Raw genomic sequence first — 24,036 nt, 5'->3', positions numbered from 1 at the left:
TCGTGCGGTGGTTCTTCTGTACTTGCGTTTCTTATAGTTGGGTTGTTCGGGGTTGCGGCATTGGTCGTCAGTATGGCGTGGTCTGGAGATGCCTAAATCTATGTGATGTTGGCAGGGGCGAGAGCCGGGTGGCAGGGGCGCGATAGGGGTGGGGGGCCGGGGCTGGCGCTTGAGTAGTTGCTTCGGGAGGGAAGCTACGTCGCTTGTGCTGTTGCTCTGCGATGCGGAGGGTGACGGAGCTATGAGTGCTTGGGGTATGTAAGTGTGTCCCTGGGGCTCAGAGTAGGCAATGACCCTTTTGAGTTGGTGTTGAAAGGCTTTTATGTCTTTGGGTGGGTTGAAGAGGAGCTGTAGGCCTATATGGGTTGTTTCGTGGTTGGACTTGAGTCCTGCTATCATGAACTCGACTGAAGTCTTCAGTTTCAGGATATTTGGGTAGCCGGCTGCGAGCATCTTTGAGCGGATGTGCTGGTGCTTTGCTACGTACTCATCAATCGTCACGCCGGGGAGGAAGTGAGTTGACTCAGCTTCCGTCTTCAAGTATTGGTGGTCGTCCTCGTTGGAGGTATCGAGATGTTCAGTGATGTTGGTGACCAGCTCGAGGGGAGTTGGTTCCTGTGATGGTTTGATAAAGAGGTTTGCAATATCGGCGGGGATTGATGCCAATATCTTGCGGATGAGGTATTTTTTTGTGTTGTGTGATTCGGTCTCGGCGGGGTCGACTGGAGTCGGGGGATTTCCGGTGAGGTGGTCGGAGGCCTTGCGGTCTTGTGCGGCGGCCTTGAGTGCCATGAGCCATGAAGCGTATTTGTTCGTGTCGAGGGTAGGCATGCTGATTTTCTCGTGGAGGGACATGGCAGATGTGTTACAGTGAGTTGTTGTTTGTTTGTCTGACGTACGTTGATCGTCTTGTTCGGTAAGGCCTGCTAGTCGGAGAAGTTCAGCTGTGAGTCCGGCTTCGTCGGCGATGTCGTGTCGTCTCTGTAGCCGTTGGGTTCTTGTGCTCGGGGTTGCCGTGATGGAAGTGTGTTGTAAGTGGTTGCGGGATGTGGGTTAGCGTGATATGCCCATAACCTGTGAGAAACTGGTGACCTTTATTCAAAGATACCCTTTTCCCGCGTCGTCCCTTCGATCTTCGTCGGGGTCATATACTGTCTATCTTTATGGGGACAGGCTGTCATGTGCGGTCTGACAGGCAGAGCACGCCCATTAGTGCCGCTTTTACTTTTGCTACCCTCCCACTAATGCCGGCCAGACGCACAAACACGAACAAACACGAATCGTGCCACGTGTCACACGGGTCCGGGTGTTATGCTGCCATCCGTCCGTCGCCCGTGAAAACATGTGAAAGCGCAGGGCGGCTTCTAAGCCCGATCTTGGTCACCGAAAGCGTTCACCGAACAGCGTTCACAGACCTTACAGCATCCCCACCGGTTGGAGAATAAATGAGCAAAGAGCTAAATATTTTCAACACTTGTCATGCAAATACTGGTTCCCATGCCCAGGTGCATTCGTTCACATTAAATGTGTTCGCTTCAGCGAGTATTCGCGCAAGTGCACGTGATCCGTCGGGCGGCACAACGATGTACAAGACTTGCATTTGTTGCGGGCACAACGATGTAAATTTACCAGACTTGCGATTGTTAAGGGCAGGTACTGTTGCAGTTGCAAGTCAGGCGGTGGCATTTGTGGCACCACGACAGCCAGATATCAGGATCGGGCAAGGCGGGCAATCCAGATCGGCCGGCAACACTGTGTTGACACGTCAGAAGCTCACGGCATGGTTTCATGTTCAGCCCGTGCAGCACTTATCACCAGCAGACCGGTAGGTGAATAGTCATCTGAAAGGATGTCGGAATGCGTCATTCACCTACGCAACCGTTCAACTGGATGTGGTCGATAGGAGCATCGGGGTAGTGCTGGCATCACTTGTCATAGACTGGCGTGCAACCGTTCAGTGCAGTGGAGACAGGGGGTTGCTGGAATCGATCGGGAAGAAAGGCGCGTGAGGATCAGCTTGTTGGTAGAAGTCGGGGGATATAGAGGCTGTGCGATGAAGGAAAGGGGAGATAGGCATGGATCGAGGGAAAAGGACTGAGTTTGCGGCTGTTTCCGTCGCTGTTGTAGCTGTTTGCTACTGAATTGTCATTTACTCGGATCGTTGTTAGCGGCTGAGGTCCGCTGTACGGCTGTTTGTCGTTGTTGTCGCTTTTCCGGTGACTGATCGCGCGCACCCTGCTTGCTGGACGCGCTAAACTAAAGTGAAGATTAATTGTTTTATCTTTCTGTGAAATCTCTGGAAGGCTAATCCGGGGCGATTTGGCCGAGACTGCGCTGTTTACTTTCTGTGAATACGCTTGCAGGTTGTACCTGCAACAGTACCCTTCGAACGGTACCTTGATGGCTGCAGCACTGACCTCCAGAGGTCAGTCCGCAAAACTCGTGGTGGGATTTTTCAAACCCGGGTTTACAATACCCTTCGAGTGGTACTTTACGTCCAGTGAGTTTGTGGCCAAATGGAAAAAAACAACGCGCTATTTTATGGACAACCTTATTGAATTGGACCTTATCATCAGCATTGGTGGAGACGCTCTTACTGAACTCACGATGTGCCAACACCGCGGCAACAATCCCCACAACCGCCCTCTCCTTTGACGAATGTAGGAAATCGCTCAAAATCACTGTCAAGCGGGCACTTTCCCTAAAATAGCTGTAGCCCACTGAATGTACTGCATTTATTCGCAACGCCAAGAGTGGAAGCAAACCTCCCCCGCCCCCTCTGCGAGAAGAGCACAAACGACAAACAACGGCGAACAACGACTAACAACAACAAGAGAGAAAGAGTTTCGGAGAGAGGGAGATATAGAGAAGAGCCAGCGCCGCTTTGCCACCACCGCCTACTCGAATCCGAACAACACCCCCTATTCGCAAACACCATGGCTGATCCATACAGTATCTTGGGTCTCACCGGCCCGGCTGAGCAAGTCGTCCGCCTCATCGCAAGTCTCATCGAACGACACAAAGCCTACAAGGAAAACAAGACGCTCTCTACCGAAGTCCTCACTGCCTACACTACCTTGCAGGCAGACATCACGGAGCTGAGAGACATGCCGATCCATGGAACGTCGTCGCAGCACACGGGCTTGCTCCAACGTGAAATCGCGGATATGTCAAGCTTCATACGGAAGTCCCTCGCTGAACTGCAGAAAGAGTTGGACGACCCAAAAGCGAGACTCGGTGCGTCCGCCTCTGCAGTGGGAGATAGAGAAGTCCTAGAGAAGCGCAAGCAAGAAGCGGACCGCCTTCACGGTCGTATTCTACAAGCAAGCGCGGGCATCGATACTCGCGATACTCGCGCGGCCGTGGAGTCGATTGGCATCGATATTCGCGCGACTTGCGCGGCCGTGGGGTCGACCAGGCCAGGCACGGGTAACATGTTCAGGCCATCGATAAGAGCCGAACATAATCCTGCGTCGATACTTGTGAAGCTTGATTCTCGTGGGAGCGATGGACTACCGAACACGTGTGAGTCGCGTCTAAAAGCGGCTGTTCTACGGAGGCTCGCCTCACGGACGTTGCAATCCATGTATGTGTGTATGTATGTGTATGTATGAACTAGCGACCTGCTTCCGTTCATCGTGCGCTCTTGTGCTCAAAAGATATAAAGGTATTCGTGAATGAACGGTGTGTTGAGAAGCGTTGCAGACCGGGTCAAAGCGGGGACCAATCTCACTTTGAAGAGGCGATGGGCACACGTGCACAGGTTTCCACGTGCACAGGTCCACACGTGTGAGAAGACAAGTGGCAAACGAGGCCAACTTTTTCTCTCCATTTTACCATAAATTTCAACATTTGTGCCTCTCCCTTTACGGAGCGTCAGCGTCGTCATTCAGTCCAATTACGAACACCGTCCTTGCAAGGGGCATCGGTTACTGCGAGAGAAAAGCACTGGGCAGAAGGGAAAGTGTCCTGGCCGGCACAGGTAACACAAGCGGCCTCCAGTGACAGACCGACCGCGATAAGCTGTCTGATCACAGCCAGCAGCGAGACGGATAAGCGAGACGGATAAGTAGGAGCGAGAGTAGAGACGACGAAAGATGTTCTATGAGTTTGTCTGGCCTGCGCCCCGCCGCCGCCACACTCTGCCAGCGGCGAGAACAGTGCGCCCCAGCTCCCCATCCCGCTGCTGCTGCAAGCCGGGTCGCGGCGGGGAAGCGTCCGCCACGCGACTAGAACGCGGAGGGGGCACGAGGGCTGTCCATACGTGCGGCGGCGACGGGCGCGCGCACGCGCAAGGGAGAGCGGGGGAAGGGGGAGGGAGGCACAGCGCGTCGGGGTGAGGGCGCGCGCAACGGCGGCGGCGGCGCTTATGCGGACGCGCGCGCTTTGAAAGGGATGCGCGCATTGCTGCGCACGAGCGGGAAGCAGGGCGGCATGGTGCTTGCGCTGCGAGTCGCGCGTGGTTTGAACGGGAAGCGTTTGCGGGCGGAGCTGCAGCCATGCTACGTGCGGCTTAGAAGACGCACGACGGCGCGATTTGCGCTACCCCGGCGGCACATGCCATCCGCCCGCACCTCAGCGACTGCGACCGGCCGCGCCCCGCGTGGGGCGCGGCGAAATAAGCACGTGGAGAGAGGGCGCAGTTACGCGCGGCGGACGGCAGACGGCGGACGGCGGCCCGGGTAAGCTAAAATGCGGCTTGAATCTGCAGCAGTCGCGTAACAGGTGGCCGCGCGCCCGTTTTGATCGCGCGCCCCCGCCGGGCGGCCGCGCACCCGGCGCGCCGTCTTCTTGTCTGGCGGCCGAGAGGCTTGATGGGGGCGATGCCTTCCAGGCAGGCCGTCACTTTACTCGGCGGCGAAACGCACGGTAACGGGGCACGGTAACGGGGTCATGCTCCCCACCCGCAGCGACTCTCACTCCACGTTGAGGCTTGCAACACGTGGTCATTGCGGGCGAGGGAAGGAAGCTCATTTCTTCAGGCACAACATCAGTGTCGTCGGAATATGGCGGAAGCAAGCGACGCTCGCACTTGATCGACTACTCGGCGGGAGGCACAACTGAGCTGGGAGGGGATCATCGTTGCGGAATAGTAATTCAACTATTTTGGGAACGCAGTGCTTCCTCTTTTTGCCGCACTTTTCCGAAACCGAGTCACCCAGATCTGCCCCCGCCATTTGCTAACCTTGGTAGCTCTGTGACTGATTACAACCTGCGCGCCTTTTCTGTTTTTACCGCCATTCGAAAGCCCATTACTTTCGCTTGTCCGCCAAAAATCCAGACTGTGCCGTGCCATTACAACGTAATATGCTTTTCCATATCGATCGATAGCCGCCCATCATCGCCATTCCGGAAAAGTGCGTTGCCAAAATAGTTTATGTTTGCCAAAATAGTTACGAGCATCCCCACCGGTAGAATCAAATACCCAAACAACCAAAATTTGATGATTTGATGTCGATTGAAATCCCCACCGGTGCAACCAAATCATCAAATTTTTGGTGTCGATCTAAAAATCGGAACCAAATATCAAGAATTTGGTTCGGATGGTCTCTGTTTGATTACCCTTGACAATCCAGTTGTGCACGTTCTATTGGTCGACCGAAACGGCTTCCGACCAAAAAGTGCATCGATGCGGTATTTGCCTCGAGATTACCAGTGTCTCCCGCCGATCCAGGATGCTCACTACGGCGTGCATGCTCTTCCCCCTTCCATCCCTCCAGAACGTCGACGGCCCCGCCATCCCTGAGCGCGTCCTTCCCCGCTCGGCTCTTACACAACAACAACACTTCCTCGACCAACCAGGCGCGAATCTCCGCCATCTCCTCCCGTCCCACCTCCTTTGACCTCCCCAAGCACATTGCGACCGCCGCCGTACCCCCACCAACACATCATGGCACTCGTCCGCCATCGCGCAGTTCCGCACCCAGCTCGCCCCCGCCAGCCTCTTCTCTGCCTCCCCCGCCTCCAGCAATCTTAGCAACCTCGTCAACAGCTGTTTCTCCGCCTGCCTTCCCTCGACCAACAGGACGTCCCTCCCCTCCTGGCTCGCGCACGCATTCGATAGCCGCAGCACATTCGGAATACTCGGTACCCTCTCCACGAGCACGAGTAGCGTGCCCCTCTCCCGAAACCCGTCCGCGCCCTCCGCTTCGTCCACGCCCGGCGCGAAGCGCGTCAGGTTGGACAGCAGCGCCGCGTGCAGCGCGACGACGTCCGCGTCCAGGACCACTTGCGCTGCGAGCCGCACCGCGTCCGCGTGCGTCAGAGCCGCCGGCTCCTTGTCCTCCGACAGGTTCACAAGCGCAGACAGTGCTAGAGCAGTGCGATACGTTGCTCAGCAGCAGCAGCAGCCGCAGGAGAACGTCGCTCGCGGCTGTCGAGCCAATCATCCGCCGCAGCACCGCTGCCGCCGGCGCGTATGTTCTCTCCGGGATCGCGCTGCTCGCGGTCGCGTGGGGAGCGCGTGCTGTCCGTGAGCAGGGAGGACAGCGCCGGCAGTCTGTCTTTGTCCACGGTGGAGGTGAGAGGGAAGGAGTGCAGACAGAGTGGCGAGGGAGAAGGTCGCGGGATGGGTTTCGAGTGAGCGTGCGACTACGACTGAGGGTGCGATACGAGGGTGAGTACGAGTGTGAGTACAAGGATGCGATGGTGAGTACGAGGGGAATGTACTTCATTTGGTTCTCACCGGTGGGGCAGTTCTTTCCGAAGCATCAAACAGCCAAATAACGAAACAACCAAATTCTAGGGAGCCAATCAAATTACAGAAAAAGTGTGCCAAGTGTTGTTATTTGATGATTTGATTGCGTACCGGTGGGGATGCTCTAAGGAACCTGTCCGAGGCCCCACTCGTGTCCCCGGTCGGCTGTTCAACGGCCAGGTGCGCGGGGACCTCTCCGCTGCCGACCGTATGACTCAAGCTGACGGGTGGTGCTCCTACACCCCAAGTACCAAGCCTGTCACCCCTGTCACCCGTACTTAGCTCCCGTGCGGGTACTGGGCCACAATCCGTCGTTGGGGGGCGAGGAGCCTGGTGGCGTAGGTCGGCCGACCCGACCGAGAAACGTCCCGGGCCAGCAGTGAACAGGTCAGTCTCGGTGACGTTGACCCCATGCTGCACGATGACACGTGAGTTCGCCCACAGCGTATCTAGCCGTAGGCCAGCAGCCCGAGCCGTCCGCATTCCATTCTCGGTCAAAATCCGGTCCGCGGAATCCTGGTCGCCGGCCCGAAGTGACTTGATTGCCTCCTCAAAAACAGGGATTAGGGCGTTGGACACTGCCGACCACCCTTTGTTGAGCAAAAGGTACGATTTGTCCTCCGAGCACAACGCGCAGCAGCGGTAGCACCCGATGGCCCTCCAACCCTTCCAGCTAATCAACACCCCGGGAAGTCGGACTAACCCGGAACAGCCGTGTCTCGGGCACCCGGTAAGACTGCCTGTACGGCGTCGCGGGGACTCGCGGACAAGTATCATGTGCACGCCCCCCTCTTCGACATTATGGTTGAGCCAGTCCCGTGCACTCCGCATAGCTGCTGAGGCCCGAACGTCGCGAGGGGTGGTAGATGTCCTGCGGGCAATCTGCCGTGCAGTGATATGCACGCTCTCCCTAACCGTGACTCGGCTGGTGCTTTCGGTGAAAATCGATATCTGCCCGGACTCCCCCTCTGCGATTCTGACGCACACTCTAGACCTTAGAGTGATGCTGCCCACGGCCTGCCTGGGTTCTTCGTAACCTCCAGGCTCTCTAAAACTCATGCTGAAATCACGTATAGGTGCTATCACCCGACCAGCCGTCATACCAAGCGATAACATATTTACTTGTCAACTGCTTCATCGCCAAACTTACCTGCAAGATCCGCCCGGTACGTCGCCTCCTCCTTAGTAGCCACTATGTGTATATGCCCGTCACGAGCCGCAAGCCATCTCCGACCCAGTATGGAACATAGCTTCCGCTCATCTGGGTCAAGTATGCCGGTGGCGACAATCTGCCCCGCGTACAAGGGCCCAAGTGATGACCCGTTCCCGTCACAGCACTCCCGAAACAAGGAGAAGAAACAGTTTTCAACGGGGTGCATAGGAATATGGTAGGGGCTTAACGCCATAGTACGTATAGCGTGTACGGCCGGCGTCCTACTGCACCTACCCAACATGCCGTATGAGCTGTCGGCATAAAGACATGAAAGAGCGCTGCCCACCCTGGAACAAGCTGCCATTTTAGGAAATCTGACGTTCGGGTAGCCGGCCACACTCGTCCAGTCGCCATCCATGATCAGACTGAGTGAACGCTCCAGTCTCGAATCAACAAAGGCGCTCCTACCACCGGACCCTACCACGTATACGCCCGACTGCCGGCATCGACCGCACCGCATATCGCTATCGTAATCCACCCATTTCGCGGCATTGGCGGCGTCGTACAGGTCAGTGACGTAAGCGTACAGGTGCACCCCTTCGCCCAACTCGTCGATGAATACCGCTAGGTCGCTACCGCCGCCCAAATCGTCCCAATCCGGTGCGATGGTCCCATCAACAAACGCGTTCACCGTCAGTCTCCTACTGTGGTAACACTCCTGCGGCCACCACGAAGGGCAAAAAGATTCGCACTCCAGCCAGGCAGGCGGCTTTGTGTCCATGAATGTCTTAGTCATGGACCGCCAGGCGTCCGGCACACCAGCAGGTCGAGAGTGATACCAGTTGAGATGTGCCCAGCATGCTTAGGATTACGCAGGTGAAATGCACTAGGACTCTGGATGGAGCAAGAGAATGCTTCAGGACAGAACACTTGAATCACGGATAGTTTCGCACTGTAGAAAATCGCCCGATTGGGTAACAATATGTCTAGCGACCATTATGAAGTATCCAGGCCAGTCCCTGCCATTGCAACTGACTTGGACGTACTGTGTCGTCAGTTCGCAGGTTTATGACGACGGGATCAGTAGGATAGTATATATGTACTTCTATGCCCTACTCAAAGTAAAGGAGTTACCACACTACCTGAAGGTCCAACACCTCTGTTCCTCCTAAGGCCGTTGTTCCCCGTCCTAACAAGTCGTGCTGCGCCAAGTAGTATACCTAACATAAAAGGCCCAACCGACTGCCGGAAATGGCACATTGAACTCGACCGACGGGACATCCCTCGAGGGGGCATCACCTTCTTCGACGAGCTGGACCGCACCAGCAGCAACTAGGTTGCCGAACTCATCATACATAGCTCAGGACTCAGCCATATAGCTCAGCCACCCGTGTTTGATGTTAGACGACCATAGTGATACAGCTAAGTCGCTAACCGCATCTATCCAAACCGTAAGACCTTTATATTTAAGCTGAAACCGATGGCCAACCGTTGTATAGCTCCAATCGTGGTATAGTCTCCGGACATGCAAATTTTGCACGTATCCAAAGTCGCATACATCCCAGGGAATCGGACAGAGCCCTTCTTCCTGGCACAACTTGGTGGACTGAGCCCACTGTAGAGCAATATGCCGCCGGGAAGCGTTGAACACTCGGATGGAATCTTTGGCACTGTACTCTGGCTTGGGGTCCTCATCACCAATGGTCCCGATGACGTCGTCGCTACTGTGTGATCTACGCCGCGACCAAGGGTAATCTGGGTCAGGGGGGGACACATCACCACCTCGGCGGCGCGGTCCACGACTAGCATCGCACACACCGACTGTCCCCCAACCTTGCGACTCGCTGTCTGTGAGCGTGCCGCTGAGTGCCGACGACGCGAGGTCGCGCTCCTGCTCCCCGCGTCCATGCCTGTCGGCGCGACTCACGAAGTGAGTCGACTGGCCTTCTATAGCCCGCGTAATGGCACGAACTACAGGATGCGGGTCTTCAACAACATGGTAACTGTTGCGCCTGCAGCCCTGCTCACAATGCACACGGCATCGTCGGCAGCGCGTGCAGCTTCGCACTGCGTGACAGTCCCCGACCACGCACTTGGGGAACGGACAGTGCGTTTCACACCTTCCACACACATGAGTAGCGTTCCATGCGCATCGAGAAATGCGCCCGGACGACGTGGTAGTGACAAATGAGCACCTAGTCATTGTGGTAGCACATACTCAACCCTCGGGTCCCATGATGAAACCCCCGCACGGTCGGAGGATCGGCCCTGACTACGCCATAAAGCAAAGAGCAGGTCGGTCCCTTCTTTCAGCCATAAAAATGACTGAAGAGTGGTACGCCCCCCTCGACTCGATACAACACCACAAACTAAATTTACCTCGGTGGGCGAGGTACGGAGCTGGAGCAGCGAATGTTGTTACGTCGCTGCAGAGTGGAGAGGAGAAAGCGCGGTAAACGTTGGAATAAACTGCGAAAATTCGTGAGCGGGGAACAGCGAAGCGACGGCTTTTATTTATATAGAAGGTAATTCTTCCAGCAAATTTGTACAATTATTTCACTAAATTTTCTAATTAGTTACACCGGGCCGGGGACACGTAACAGTTCGACATCGCATCGACGTCGTCACCCTTCTCAATAGCGCGCTCATACAGCTCCATAGATCGCACCGCGTCACGCTCTACTCCTCGGTACCCTCTTTGAGCAAAACACTGAGGTTCACCATCATCGTACAGACTTTGTGTTCTTCGATCGCAGTTTCGTACAAAAGTTTCGCTTGTCTCTAGCGTCACAACCCACCCCTCGTACCCCTAGCGCAAAAATATTCTGAGGTTAATCATGGCCTGTGTGCTTGAATTCTCATCCTGACTTCCCCCATAATAGAGGGTTTAAACAAGCACATTTCTGATTTTCTCTTTCTCGCACTAGTAAACCGAGAAGCCCACTGTCCGGCAATAGCCAGCACAATCTGAAGTCCTTCTCTTGAAAACAACGTCGCGTATTCGCTTACCGTGCGTTCCAATAAAGCCTTTCTAACAAGATCATACGTCATGGAGTCACACTCGGTCAGCTCTCCTTCAGAGAAAAAGGCTTCCTTACTAACACCATTGCCTTTTGCTTCCCTCCACTTCACATCCCCGCCACTTCCAACGCACAAGTCCGAAAAATTGGCAACCGTGTCCAACTGATTCCATTTCCGGGAACAAACAATTTGGCATCAAAGGCTTTTAATCATTTGCGCTGCTTGTATCAAGTTCAATGTCCTCGCCACATACATCATTGTTGATCCCAAATCCGACAGAATTCTCACACGTCTGAACCGAGCGTAAATTTCATTCCTCTCCACTGCCGCTACGTTGAGCAAAAAAGTGGCCCTCCCGAAATGTTCATGTCAATCAGATTCTCCGCCCTACCAATCAAGTCCTCGATTTCTTCAGTCTGGTTAGACATCGCTGTGCCACTTTCCACAACCCTCGTGCCTCCCGTAAGCAGTGGTCCTCTCACAGTGAGACACCCATCACGGAGACTCACGCATTGCTTCTGCATAACCGACAGAGCATCTCTTTCCCACGATACGGTCAACAGTATAAGGCATCTTCTTGTCTCTCCCAGAAAGGGTCACAGGCCCCAGTGTCAAGGCAGACTGCTCCAGAAGTCTCCCACTCTCAACTGCAAGTTTGCAAAGTTTCTTTCGGAACGGTTTCCATCCCGCCCACAAAATCATGCGCACTCCCTCTTATCGCTGCATCCAGAATCCGCAAACCCGAGTCTATTGCGAGTCTCAACGTACGGAATTCCACTCCTTCCATGATAGCTCCGCAGACAGACCCACAACTTTCTCCCACATCGTTTTCCTTTCTCCACTTTTAAACAAAACAGGTCTCCAAGCCCTGGCCTGTGTGACAGATCACAGGACTCGGTAGTAAGCGCTTCTACGTCGGACAGGGCGCTCGCAGCGCCCAGAGTAAAGGAGCGATGTATCTATGGGAAAGCAAGAGAATGGGCAAAGTCAACGCGTGCGTCTCCCCGGGTTCCCCGGATCCCAACGCAGCATGCTGCCTTTATTTACAAAACCCGAACGGGTGCGGCAATCCGCACTCTCCGCCCGGTGTCGTCCCTGTCAGGCGACGACAGTTGCGCTGCGCCCTACACACCTCCTGGTCAGATAGACCAGGATCACTGCTGTGCTGCAGTGGGGCTTTTCGCTCGGCGGTAGGCCCATGAAGTACTTACAGTACCCAGCGGGGTACGGGTGCGCTTAGACGCTAGCTCTTACAAAGGCTACGCACCCGGAATCCCAGTCTCAGAGGTGGCTGTCCACTCACCTCTGCGGCAGGCTCGCGCTACGAGTCCAGCCCTGCTACGCCCCAAGGCATCGTGCCGTAGACATCTCGCTCTCTATCTATCGTCGCGAGCGCAGGGCGTTACAGTGTCCTCAAGCTTGATGATGAGTCGTAGGAATTAAGCGTGTTGGTTGAAATCGCACTGTGCGAGTCCGCGCTTCTTGAGATTTCGGGACCCCGAAGTATGGAGGAAGTCTTCTAAGCGAGCAGGGAGATCTTCGAAGATTTGCGCAAGTGGTTCCCATGTCCAGTCCTCTTTGTCCGGTAGGCCTTCCCACTCGACATGCACTTCGAGATCCCCGCTGGCATCGCGAATACCGCGAAATGACTCCACGATCTGATAGCTCTGCTCAGAGTGTTCAGCAGCTTTTATCAACGCAGGGGTGACCTCTTTCCCATTCATTCTCTCCCTATACGCGTGTAGACGTCTGGCGTGCACAACTTCCTTTTTTCCCGTGATGAGGTTCTCTACCTCATACACCCAATCCGATCGAATGCTCGAAATGCGACGCGGGCCTCTCCAGACAAACTGTAGCTTGTGGCTGCCAGGCTGCGCCCGGCGCACCACAACGAAGTCCCCTTGCGCAAATCGTGCACAGTGCACATTAGTGCGCTTGTTGTGTCGATCTACTTGCCGCTTCCGCGAGGCAGAGGTCAATCCTTTCACTTTCTTGTGCATACCTTCCAGGGCCTCTTGGACATGTCCAATTCGGACAAGCGTACGCGCCTGGGCTTCGTCAGAGGTGCGCGCAGAGCGATACTTATGCATAGGTAGCGCCCTAATCAGAGGCCTCAAAGGCTTGTGACCCGTGAACACCTCAAGAAGGGTGCGATATATTCCTGGCTCGTCCGAGTTGCGCAACCCGAGGCGCCGCAAAGGGGCGTGATTAATGACGCTCTGGACTGCCTCAGTAACAGCAGGCCAGTCTTTGGCTCCAAGCCTCCACTCGCTAAGCAGCGCCCTACAAGAGCGGAGTACCTCACGGCACATGCGCTCAATAGAACCATTAGCCCAAGGGGAATAGGCCGTCGTAAAGTGGTGCTTTGTGCGCAGCTCGTCGGTGAGCGATTTGATGAGTGAATTCTTGAAGTGGGACCCCTGGTCGCTGACCATCCACTCCATGCATCCAAAAACCCCAATCCAAACACACAAGGCCTCCGCTGCACTTGCTGCAGTAGTGTCCTCCGTAGGCCAGAGCCAAATATAAGAGGACAAGTCATCACGCAAGATCAGCAAGTACTTCTTGTTGCTCAACCCCTGGCCCATGTACAAGAAATCCATATGGACAACTTCGTTAGGGCGATCGCCGTGAATGGCATGGCCGAGCGGGCGTGGCACAACTTCTCCAGTTCGCGTGACAATACAGTGGTAGCACCCGCGTACCAGAGCTTTGACATCCTGATCGAGGCTGCTCCACCAGAAATTCTCGCGAATGACACTTCCAGTCGCGTCCATGCCGCGGTGACCTATAGATCCGCAATGAGAGCAAACCATGATACTGAGTTGCAGTTCCAGGTCTTGTTGCGGAATCCAGATTTGCATACCTCGCTTCCAGACCTTTTCGCTTTCATCGAATTTCAGTCCGTCCGCATGCGTGTGTCGCTGTTGGGACAATCTTATCGAATACATGTCAGGCCACGTGATGGAATCCGCTGAGGGTATTAGCTGGTCGGCTTCCTCAAGCAGAAGGCTGCACAGGAGGTTCTTCTCATTCCGATAGCCGCGCACCCATCTTGTCAAAATGTCAGCGCAGATGTTGTCGTTGCCGCTGATGTGCTCAATTACGTATTTGAACTTTGATAAAAACAGCGCCCATCTCTGTACTTTCGACACGATGTGTCTGCCCAATGCTGGCTCCAGGGCAAGGGGTGCAAAAACGAAAAGCAGATTACGGTGATCCGTAAATACGTGCACATTGGCGTGACCAAGCAGCATGTAGTCAAGTTTTTCGAAAGTCTGGAATATGGCGTATGCTTCTTTCTCAAACGTGGACCAGTTCAGACTGGAACCTTTGAATTCGGATCCCAGAAATGCAAAGGGCTCATGAAGCTGTTCGTCGCATGGCTTACACAACTGGGCTTCAGTGCACTGTGTTACAACGCCCGACCAGTATAGATCGGACGCGTCGGTGAAGACGCACATGGTTTTTTCGGGATCTGGATAGGATAGTGTCACGGCGGTTCGTAGGCTGTCTTGCAAAAGTTGAAAAGCCTCCTCATGGGTACGCCCCCAAGACAGTGTGCGGAGCGCAACCTTCTTGATTGACTTCTTGGTACGCTTGCCTGATCTGGCGTAAGCTTGCTCGAGGACCTCATTGAGGGGTCGAATTATTTGCACAAAGTTAGGGATTGCGATGGACATCCAGCGACAGCAGTAAATGAACTCCGCAAGCTCGGCCGCAGATTGTGGCATACCTATGTCTCGCAAACCAGAAAGCCTCGATGGGTCCATCTTGTAGCCCTTTCCTGAGATTACACGTCCGCACCAGCACAGCTCTTTGCGAAAAAGCTTGCACTTACGAGCAGAAAGCCACAAACGCCTCTTTTGACAAATGCAGAAAAATAGCTCGAGCTTGTCTAATAGTATTTCCTCAGACTTCGCGTGCAGCCTGAAGTCATCCAACCATGCCTTGAAAAAACCTCTCAGCTCAGAGAAAAGCGGTTCAACTGTGCTCTGAAAATACGCCACGACGTTCGCCAAACCTTGTAGGACGCGTTTCGAGATGACTACCCCGCGTGGGGTAACGACACCACACGCGGTGTATGAATCTGGATGCAGGGGCAGCTGCCAATAGCCCGACACAAAATCGAGGGACGCAAAGCAGCTACTTCCAGCGAAATCGAATACCTCGCTATCCAGGTGAGGCATCGGCCAGGACTCCTTGATCGTTGCCGCATTGACTGGGCGTAGGTCAACAGTCATGCGGTAGCCAGCCCTTGACCCTAATTTTGTAACAAGTAGCGGGGCAGCTTGCCATTCAGCGGTTGGAAACTCTTTGACAAACCCCATGTCCTTGAGTTGATCCATATATTTGCTCAAGAATTGACGTTGCTCACCGTTGTATCTCCGTGCCTTCACTCTAATCGGCCGGTACCCGTGCTTGAGGCGAATCCTCATTGGTGGCACATCAGCTGGAGGGGATTTTCCCAGCCTTATTCGAAAACCGGGTATTTATGCAGAATACCTTTGAGCCGTTCGGTGCCGTTCTCACTAAGGCCGTTGTTGCGAGCATCCATGACTAACCCTGAGAGCGCCTCCTTCAGATTCTCAGGGCAGTCTTCGCCAAGGTCAACGTAAACATTGCTGTCCTCAAGGTGATCTTCATCGGCTCCGCCCTCGCTGTGAAACGTGCTTCCGAAATCCAGCCCGCGATCTTGAAGTATTGCGTTGATGGACTTGTGGCCTCCTGCCAGGGGCGCATCGGCGTGTCCATCTCTAGGGAGCAGGTCGGGGACATTCACAACCCCACTGTGCCGGTCGGCAACAGCAGACAGTAGGACGCGGTTGTTGAGCCCGAGCGCGGCGAGAACGAGGCGAGCGACGAACACGTGTTGGACCTCACCATCAGACACGAGCCATTTCATGCCCCGGAGCACCAAATTGTTCCCATGACGGATCCGCAATAGCACATCGGCGGTGACCTCCTTCGAACAAGTGATCTTCTGGGCGGCCGTGTTCGCACTTGAAAAATGCACTGGGGACGGTAGCTGCTTGATCAGGACATCCGGGTCCGACTCCGTGATGACCTTGAATACCGATGGAGAGATGAGGTTCCCATCGGATCCTTGGTCAGCCAGTACTGTAACTTCGACGGCTCCGTTACAAAATGAGGCAGTAAACATGGACGTGTTGTCCTGGCTTTCGCCAGACGTCTCGATTGATCCGACGAATTTGCCCTGCTTCCGATCAACGCTCTCGTCACTGCGGGCCTTCTTGTTGGCGTGGTACTGGTCCTTAAGTCTTCTTCCCTCCGCATCTGAGGTCCTTGGGCAATCGTCTATGAAGTGACGTTCATGACAAACAGGGTTCAGACATTTAGGCCACTTGCGTTTTTGCCCGGATCGGTCTGCTCCGTCCTTACGTCGTCGAGACCCTCGAGATGGCGGGCCAATTGGCCCACTCCTATTAATTCTGTTACCGCCGTCCTTTTTCTTTCGTCCGCGTAGTTCGTGGCCACGTGGCAGGGGGCTTACAAAAGAACCTATAGGGGGTACATCGCCAAGTGGTACAGCAATCGAATCGAGACCGGAACTTGAGGGCTTGTATCTCTTGGACGCGTGCATGCTGTCCATTAATCCCGCTTCTGAGGACATCTTTCTGACGATGGCATTGAAATTCTTCCGGAAGTCCTCCTCCTTCAGCAACTTCGCGGTGATCAACATCCTCTTCTTCAGATGATCGGATGACAGCCGTGTGAGCCCGTGCTCCACAGCAAGCTTGGGATGCTCCTTGATGAACTTCTCATACCCCAGGCTGTTGAGCAACTGCGTGTACTTGAGCACGAACTCCCAGACGCAAGCCTTGAGCGGCTTATCACTGCTAGGTAGATCCATTTTCACGCTTTTGAGTTCTTTCTCAAGAAGAGCAAGGTCGTAATCCTTTGGAGCGACGACCGCATGTGACTGTATGCAACTTCTCAGATGCTCCTCGGTCATCTCAGAGACCGTGTCTACGGGTACCCAGTTACCAATTGCGAATACTTGCAGCACAGCCACATCGATTGAGTCCTTGTACGTGGTGAGGGGAACTTGTACATTTGGGTCCGCATTCTTCTCAGAGATCTTCCTTTCGTATACTTCGCAGTCTTGCCTGAACTCCACAAAGTACGCCGTGGATACACCAGTTAGCCTGGGAGCTTCGACCGTTTCGACAATTGTTTGCCGAACAGTACCAGATCCGCAGGCTCCGGTCTGCCCCGTTCTGCTGCGTGAGCGCGGCATGACGCCAGAAACTCTCGCCACCGAGTCTTGTGACTCTACTCCCTAGGGCAAGTAATTACTGTGACAGATCACAGGACTCGGTAGTAAGCGCTTCTACGTCGGACAGGGCGCTCGCAGCGCCCAGAGTAAAGGAGCGATGTATCTATGGTAAAGCAAGAGAATGGGCAAAGTCAACGCGTGCATCTCCCCGGGTTCCCCGGATCCCAACGCAGCATGCTGCCTTTATTTACAAAACCCGAACGGGTGCGGCAATCCGCACTCTCCGCCCGGTGTCGTCCCTGTCAGGCGACGACAGTTGCGCTGCGCCCTACACACCTCCGGGTCAGATAGACCAGGATGACTGCTGTGCTGCAGTGGGGCTTTTCGCTCGGCGGTAGGCCCATGAAGTACTTACAGTACCCAGCGGGGTACGGGTGCGCTTAGACGCTAGCTCTTACAAAGGCTACGCACCCGGAATCCCAGTCTCAGAGGTGGCTGTCCACTCACCTCTGCGGCAGGCTCGCGCTACGAGTCCAGCCCTGCTACGCCCCAAGGCATCGTGCCGTAGACATCTCGCTCTCTATCTATCGTCGCGAGCGCAGGGCGTTACACCTGTGCATCTTCCTTTCCTTCCACTCATCTTCCAAGTTTTGTTCGCGAGCTCAATCAGCTCCCCGATCTTCTTCACCATTCGGGTCTCACTCGACACCAAATGAAAGCACCGTTCTTGCAGCGGGAACGCACTCAGACTGACGACTTCTCCCCTCCACAATTTCCCCAAGGAAGTTCTCCCTGATCCCCAGCTGCTCCTGCAGATTCTCCAGTGCAAAATCATTGTGCGGCAACGGCTCGAACTCTCTTTCCTCCAGCTCGGTGTTCTGGGCCTCCGTTTTTGACATGTCAACGTTATGCATAACGTCACTCATGTTCACCAAGATCGCCAGCCACTCCACTCTCTCGATATGAAACCCCTCCATTTCTTTCACCAATGAAACCTGCATCTCCTGCATGATCCCCGATAGCTTCAGAGCGTACGACCTGTACCCCTTTTCAGCTGACTCCATCATATTTACCTGTCTTGCGTCAAACGGAAAACCCCAGCCTGACTCGGCCACCCCTCGCAATACTTTTGTCTTCGACACAACTGAGTCTTCACCCGTCAGTACGCAACTTCCCAGTCACAGCACTAATCCAGCCATGGCTAACACTCGGCTAACAGCGTAGTCCCGTTGATTCTCGTACTGCTGCATATTGTTCAAACCTGACAAATCTTCGTCCTCTTTTGTGGCAACTCGAAACTCCTTCACCCACCCTCCCAGCCCTTGCGCAGCAAACGCTACAGACCACCGCAGGCAAACCTTCTCTGGTTTGTAAGACACCTGACGCGCTTTCGGCACACTCTCTCCCCCAAAGCATTGCCGCATCACTGTATGATACACGTATCGGATTGTTATGGACAGTACACGCACCAGTATCATTGTGCCCTGGAGAAAAATGTCGCCTTGCCATGAGAGTATGTGGTGATATCCATGTTCTCGATGTGCAGGTGACAACGGGAATTTCCACGAAAAAGGCGATTCTCGATGAGTTTGTCGCTGACTAACAGCTCATCCGCCATCTCATCCTCAGACAGGACCTCCGTTTCACAATGTCCTTCGTTCTTGCCCTTTCCTCGCCTGCGCTTATCTTTGCTCTCTTCGGCATCCAGAAGCTTTTTAACTTTCACTTGGAAGCTCACGCCACAAACACACGAAGCTGCCACAAGCCCTACGCTGTCCGCGAGAAGTGCAGCAGCGCAAGTAGCAATGCGACAGTCGCAGTGAACACTTCCTTGGTATCGTTCTCAGTTTGAATCGAAATTTAAAGTACGACGTAAATAGCTGGGACACTGGTGTTGGCCAGGTCGAAGTATCCTGCGACGCGTACGTTGTGTGCCTTGCGCCAAGACGGTTAGATAAAGTTGCAAGCGTTCCAGGACGTCCAGGGCAGGCAGACCGCGCAATAAGCAAACAGGACGATGAAAACGTTGTCTGCGAGATGGCCCAGCACCAAAAGTTTCGGGACAGTTTTCGTCGTACTGTTTACTTATATCGCGGCCTTCCTGTCGTGGATCGACTTGAACGCTTGCGAGTTTATCTCACCGTCGTGGCGCGAAGGCTAAGACGTTGTCTGCGAGATGGACCAGCATCATTGTTCAGGATGGCGAAAAAGGAAATGATCTGGTGTTTAAGGAGTACATTTTCGAAAAGTCGCAGGTTGTATTTGGCTTTTGCGGTCACTCTTAAGAGCGACCGGAATAGCCAAATGTTTTCACAGCAATTACTGTGAAAACAGTCGAATTTGTTTGGTAGGCAAGGGGTGAAATGCTTTTTGATAGCGGAAGAGGAGGGAGGCAGGTGCGAGGACGCCGCCGTACGGTATACATAGTTTTGGTGTCGTTCGTTCGTGTCGGTGCACGACATACCGCAAATGTTGAGCTCGGGCTCTTGCCTTGATTTCGCGAAAGCCAACAGTCCAATGCAACGGCTCCATGATCGCCGCCATCGCTCGATGGTTGGCTGATGACGATTTAGGGTGTGTACCATTGTAGAATTAATGATTAATCACTATTCTAGCGACGACGGCGCAGCGGAGCGGCCGCGCAGCGGAGCGGCCGCGCACCAGCAATATGGGAAATCCATAGATCGAGTGCGGAGAAGTGCCGGGTATGGGTGTGGGAAGGGAAGCGGTAGGGCGTTTGGCCCGGACAGTGGGGGCAGGATTTGGGGGTCTCACTGTGTTAGGTAATGCGTGGCCGCGAGGCCCGCTCGTGCTGGGTCATGGCTGCCACGAGGCCGGTGAGAGGGGGGAAGCTTGGCTGAGAAAGATAAAGGACGCTTGCGGAGAATATTTGGGGGTGACGGAGAGGCTGGAACGGCCATCGGGGTCGGAGCTGGTGGTGGGCGGTTTGGGAAGGCGGCTGGGGAGGCGAGAGGGCTCTTTCCAGAGGGGCGGTGCATAGGGGACGGGGAGACTGTAGGACGATCAGAAGGCGCGATAGGAGAGGGAGGGCGCGCTTCGACTGGAAAAGGTGTCTGGGTCGTCAAGGGCTGAGGGCGTATCGCGGCAGCAAGGTCCTTAGACTCAGCTGCTTGAATCGAGAATGCGGAAGCAGGGCGGCGAGGTATGCCCTGTCGTACGTCATGGACATCATTTGGGAGCGCTGCGGCAGCAGAGGTTGGCAAAGCATTGTTGAGCGGGGTTGGGACGGGAACATTAGGGGGTGCGCGTGCGAGGCGTTGTGTGATGGTGTGGGCGTGAGTCTGCAGGGTCATAGCCAGAGCGACGCGGACTGGCATGGGCACCGCAGTAGGGGTGCGACGGTTGAGGAGGCGGCGAGATTCGCGGGTGAGGCGACACGCCACGCCGGCGGCGGCGGACGGATCGATTTCGCATGCTGCGTCAGAGATGGGGGCAGTTTGGATGGTGAGGTCCTCGTAGATGAGCTTAGCGTGAGCGAAGAGTCGGGCAATGGCAGGGGTGGCTGCAGCGAGGAAGTAGACATATGTCCAGCGAGCGACGTCAGGGATGAAGACATGGGGGGGAAGCATGACTTCAGCAAGCTACGCACCTCGTCGAAGTGCGGATTGCGCCGCTTCGAAGGACGGGAACGCGGCGGACTGAGAATCTGGGGCGAAGGCATACGCTGTGACAGTGGGAGGCGGAGCTACGGGGTCTCCAGTGCGGGGGTCCAGGCGGACCGGGCTGCCCAGGGGCGCGGGGGCGGGGGGACCTGGGCGGGGATGACTTGGGCGGGTTGAGCAGGGCGAGGAGACGAGGGCAGAGTCGCGCGCGAAGGCTAAGGCGGAGTTGCGCGCGTATGCGCGGACGGTGTCGCGCGCGAGTTGTCAAGGCTGGTCTCGCTCGCGTTACCTACAGTATGTCGAACGCGCATGGCGTGGCCGTTGTCGCCAGCAGCGAGTGCGGCGGCGGAGGAGACGCTGGGGTTGCCTTCTTCCTCGTCATTCAAGAAGGCTACAGTATAAGACCTTGTGGTGATTTTAGTAGTTGCGGACAAGTGGGCTCCGTGCGCGCTTTGCGCGCCGAGCCAAGAAAGCGTGGAGGAACACTATTTGGGAAGGGTGGCAATGAAAAGATGTAAAGACAATGGCGTTTACTTTTTTTAGAACTACTGAAGGACCTCGGGGTACACTATGTTTCGCGTTGTTTCATTGGACTCTCGAGTGAGGACAGTGACGTTCCCTGGGTGAGTAGTCCTTGATAGTGCGACGTAGAGTTTACCGTGCGAGAAACAGTGATCTCGTAAGTCGAGACCAATGCGGCCACCGAAGGATTGGCCTTGCGCTTTGTTCGTTGTAAGGGCGAAGCACGTGCGAATGGATAACTGCGTTCGGGTGAAGCCAGGGATGGGAAAGTTGTCGTCTCCTGGTCCGCAGGGCATTTGAGGAAGACACAGTCTGTTGCCTTGGTGTGACCCGGTGGTAACGCGTAGAAAGAGCAGGTTTTTAGTCATGTTCTCGATGACATATCGCGCGCCGTTGACGTGACCGGTAGCGGGATCGAGATTGCGCAGAAGCATGACGATGAAGCCTTTCTTGAGCTTGAGCTTGTGGTCTGGTAGAGCAGATCCGGCGGTCAAGGTGTTGAGCATTTCTGTGGGATAGATTAGTGCGTTGGTGTCTTCGTTCTCGACCTTGTCTGCGCTCAAATACGTTCGACACGGTCCCGGAATCATGTTGCCGATGACCTCGTTGACTTCCTCGAGCAGCCTGTTCTTTGTGGTGAGTATAACGCGCTTAGTGAGCCAGGCAGGGTCGGCGTGATTGTCTCGAATCCCTTGGAAGACCTTGATGCATAAATTGCGGATGGTATGCTCGAACGCAATGGACTGTGGTAGTGAGATCCATTCCGGGCGCTGTTCGCCGTTAAGTCTGCCTTCCCCAACGCTGAGGAGGAACTCTGGAAAGTTGAGAGCCTCCACATCTGCTGCAGGGTCCGCTCGGAGAGCAGCAAGGCACATGTTCTCGGTAAGGCGCAGGAATCGGCGCTCTCGACACAGCGGGGAAGCCTTGACGCACGCGCTCACGATTTGACCTCGGGACCCGCCCGGAACGACGGGAAGGATTTGTCTAAAGTCTCCAGCGAGCACGAGGAACTTTCCTCCGAAGGGCCGGTCGGTTTGCATCAAGTCGCGAGGGGAGCGATCGACAGTATCAATGCAATGTCAATGGCACATGACGATCTCGTCCCATATGATGAGATCGACTTGTTGCAGTGTACGGCCAGTGTCGGAGTTTGCGGAGAAGCTGCACGTGCTTTCGGCAGATATAGGAATGGGAACCTTGAACACGGAATGAGCGGTGCGTCCACCGTTGAGCAACACAGCACCAATAGCAGACGTAGCGACAGCGATGACTTGCTTACGGCGCGTACGAAGGAAGTCTTGAATGGCGCTGAGCACGAATGTTTTGCCTGTTCCGCCAGGAGCATCGAGGAAGAAGAGACGACCACTTCGTGTCGGCATAGAAGGTCCCGCCACGGCGCTTGAGGATCCTTGAAGCAATGCAGAGACGGATACGCCTGGAAGCATGGAGCCCACTATTTCGTCAAAGGCATGGCGTTGATTTGTGTTAAACAGCAGCAACGACGTCTGTAGTCGCTCTTCCCACTGCTGCGCTTTTGCTTCGGGGGTCTCGATCTCGTTTTGCTGTTCCAAAGCGGGAAGGATGTCATCGGGCAGTGGGAGTCCGAAGTTTGCGAGCGTCCAGTCGGAACGCACGGTCTGCAGGGCCTCCTGTACCTCTCGAAGCACGTAAGATGTGGCGTGGTGATCATCGCGAAGCTGCTGTCTTCAAATGAGTTGTCCGCGTGCACGATTGCGAATATCGGTGAGAAACATGCCCAGGTGGTCGTTCCACAGCGGGAGAGGGTCCGAAGGCTGGCAGTGAGCCAGAATCGTAGCAAACAGATGAGAAAGAGGAACGAAGCTTGACCGGAATGAATCCCTCTTGCAAGGCTCTTCCCGCCGGGGTCGCTAAGTACGCGCGCTCCCTTTTCCCTCAGTGCGGTGGTTAGGTTTCCCAAGCCCTAACGGCACCTACACTGGGTCTTCTTGCAGCCTATATAGTTTGACGGAGGCTGCGTTTGATCTTCGTTGTCGACGTTGAAAACAACGTCAGTCCGACGTCCGCAGATTGCTCTGCGGAGACCGTTGTTCCGAGCCCGATACTACAACACCAAGAAATGGTGCGCTATCGGATTAGGCTTCCTGCACAGCGGCAGACTACCACGCTTTACTAAAAGCAAAGCGCAATAGCACCTAGGGACTATCCGGATGCCGTCAAGCAATCCGTCACCACGCTACCAGGGAACCGTCACGTGGTGAAAATTTGCTGAAGGTTGTTGAACTCGAAAGCCGGTACTGTGCTGCCGACGTGCCGCTATGTAAAAACGTTTCTATTCGTGCGCGCTTTCGCCTCACCGCCACTTGTCACCAGGGGCGCCGCCACGTGTCGCCACTTATCACCGGCACGCTACTGTAGTGCCGCATTGGTGTAACAGTTCGAAATTCAAAGTAAAATTAATTTTACCGCCACGTGTCGCCACTTGTCACGCCACGTCGTCCCCGTGGCCACCACTTGTCACCGCGGCGCCGCCCCCGTGCGCCAATGGCAACGCAGGAGCGCAAGGACATACAGACAGACACACAGACACGGATTTTAGTAGTTGTGGACAAGTGGGCTCCGTGCGCGCTTCGCGCGCCTAGCCAAGTCCCTTCCTCCTCCGCTCCTCGTTCTGCACACGCTGTCGTTCCCCCGCCCCGCTGCTCCCCCTCCCTCTGCGCTAACTCTCCCGTCTTCTCTCCGGTCTTTGTCGCCCCTTGCCCCCTCGTCCTGCTACACGTTACTCGCCCCTGCGCGTCGC

The 24,036-nt window shown here is 55.1% G+C and overlaps 10 protein-coding genes; 6 read left to right on the top strand and 4 right to left on the bottom strand.

Moving 5' to 3' along the window:
- Positions 1-2,724: 2,724 nt before the first annotated feature.
- CHC_T00008249001 (hypothetical protein) lies at positions 2,725-3,102 on the top strand. The gene has a single exon (XM_005712185.1). It carries the CDS (start codon positions 2,725-2,727, stop codon positions 3,100-3,102), a length of 378 nt encoding a protein of 125 aa, XP_005712242.1.
- A 5-nt stretch (positions 3,103-3,107) lies between these two features.
- Positions 3,108-3,614, top strand: CHC_T00008248001 (hypothetical protein). Its single transcript, XM_005712184.1, has one exon. It carries the CDS (start codon positions 3,108-3,110, stop codon positions 3,612-3,614), a length of 507 nt encoding a protein of 168 aa, XP_005712241.1.
- Positions 3,615-5,451: 1,837 nt separating this feature from the next.
- On the top strand, positions 5,452-5,568 carry CHC_T00008247001 (hypothetical protein). Its single transcript, XM_005712183.1, has one exon. The coding sequence runs from the start codon at positions 5,452-5,454 to the stop codon at positions 5,566-5,568; it is 117 nt and encodes a 38-aa protein (XP_005712240.1).
- Positions 5,569-5,890: 322 nt separating this feature from the next.
- CHC_T00008246001 (hypothetical protein) lies at positions 5,891-5,977 on the top strand. The gene has a single exon (XM_005712182.1). The coding sequence runs from the start codon at positions 5,891-5,893 to the stop codon at positions 5,975-5,977; it is 87 nt and encodes a 28-aa protein (XP_005712239.1).
- Positions 5,978-6,784: 807 nt separating this feature from the next.
- CHC_T00008245001 (hypothetical protein) lies at positions 6,785-7,813 on the bottom strand. The gene has a single exon (XM_005712181.1). The coding sequence runs from the start codon at positions 7,811-7,813 to the stop codon at positions 6,785-6,787; it is 1,029 nt and encodes a 342-aa protein (XP_005712238.1).
- A 2-nt stretch (positions 7,814-7,815) lies between these two features.
- On the bottom strand, positions 7,816-8,268 carry CHC_T00008244001 (hypothetical protein). Its single transcript, XM_005712180.1, has one exon. The coding sequence runs from the start codon at positions 8,266-8,268 to the stop codon at positions 7,816-7,818; it is 453 nt and encodes a 150-aa protein (XP_005712237.1).
- Positions 8,269-8,320: 52 nt separating this feature from the next.
- On the top strand, positions 8,321-10,306 carry CHC_T00008243001 (hypothetical protein). XM_005712179.1 is given in 3 exon segments: positions 8,321-8,682; positions 9,066-10,009; positions 10,010-10,306. The coding sequence occupies 1 exon segment, from the start codon at positions 10,010-10,012 to the stop codon at positions 10,304-10,306; it is 297 nt and encodes a 98-aa protein (XP_005712236.1). The 5' UTR covers positions 8,321-8,682; positions 9,066-10,009.
- A 1,521-nt stretch (positions 10,307-11,827) lies between these two features.
- On the bottom strand, positions 11,828-14,554 carry CHC_T00008242001 (hypothetical protein). XM_005712178.1 is given in 2 exon segments: positions 11,828-12,310; positions 12,311-14,554. 1 exon segment carries the CDS (start codon positions 14,552-14,554, stop codon positions 12,311-12,313), a length of 2,244 nt encoding a protein of 747 aa, XP_005712235.1. The 3' UTR covers positions 11,828-12,310.
- Positions 14,555-17,311: 2,757 nt separating this feature from the next.
- Positions 17,312-18,089, bottom strand: CHC_T00008241001 (hypothetical protein). XM_005712177.1 is given in 2 exon segments: positions 17,312-17,810; positions 17,811-18,089. 1 exon segment carries the CDS (start codon positions 18,087-18,089, stop codon positions 17,811-17,813), a length of 279 nt encoding a protein of 92 aa, XP_005712234.1. The 3' UTR covers positions 17,312-17,810.
- Positions 18,090-19,819: 1,730 nt separating this feature from the next.
- CHC_T00008240001 (hypothetical protein) lies at positions 19,820-20,113 on the top strand. Its single transcript, XM_005712176.1, has one exon. The coding sequence runs from the start codon at positions 19,820-19,822 to the stop codon at positions 20,111-20,113; it is 294 nt and encodes a 97-aa protein (XP_005712233.1).
- Positions 20,114-24,036: the final 3,923 nt, after the last annotated feature.

This window comes from Chondrus crispus, genomic scaffold (genome assembly GCF_000350225.1).
Source record: "Chondrus crispus Stackhouse genomic scaffold, scaffold_98, whole genome shotgun sequence".
NCBI classification, from domain to species: Eukaryota; Rhodophyta; class Florideophyceae; order Gigartinales; family Gigartinaceae; genus Chondrus; species Chondrus crispus.
The sequence above is the reverse complement of the archived record's forward strand: the minus strand, read 5'-3'. Positions and strand labels throughout refer to the sequence as shown.

Bases quoted from the DNA above. Each gene is read 5' to 3' on its own strand.
- CHC_T00008248001 (XM_005712184.1), top strand. From the start codon at position 3,108: ATGCCGATCCATGGAACGTCGTCGCAGCACACGGGCTTGCTCCAACGT.
- CHC_T00008241001 (XM_005712177.1), bottom strand. From the start codon at position 18,089: ATGGAGGGGTTTCATATCGAGAGAGTGGAGTGGCTGGCGATCTTGGTG.
- CHC_T00008242001 (XM_005712178.1), bottom strand. From the start codon at position 14,554: ATGTCCATCGCAATCCCTAACTTTGTGCAAATAATTCGACCCCTCAAT.
- CHC_T00008249001 (XM_005712185.1), top strand. From the start codon at position 2,725: ATGTACTGCATTTATTCGCAACGCCAAGAGTGGAAGCAAACCTCCCCC.
- CHC_T00008245001 (XM_005712181.1), bottom strand. From the start codon at position 7,813: ATGTTATCGCTTGGTATGACGGCTGGTCGGGTGATAGCACCTATACGT.
- CHC_T00008244001 (XM_005712180.1), bottom strand. From the start codon at position 8,268: ATGGATGGCGACTGGACGAGTGTGGCCGGCTACCCGAACGTCAGATTT.
- CHC_T00008247001 (XM_005712183.1), top strand. From the start codon at position 5,452: ATGTCGATTGAAATCCCCACCGGTGCAACCAAATCATCAAATTTTTGG.
- CHC_T00008246001 (XM_005712182.1), top strand. From the start codon at position 5,891: ATGGCACTCGTCCGCCATCGCGCAGTTCCGCACCCAGCTCGCCCCCGC.
- CHC_T00008243001 (XM_005712179.1), top strand. From the start codon at position 10,010: ATGCGCCCGGACGACGTGGTAGTGACAAATGAGCACCTAGTCATTGTG.
- CHC_T00008240001 (XM_005712176.1), top strand. From the start codon at position 19,820: ATGGGTGTGGGAAGGGAAGCGGTAGGGCGTTTGGCCCGGACAGTGGGG.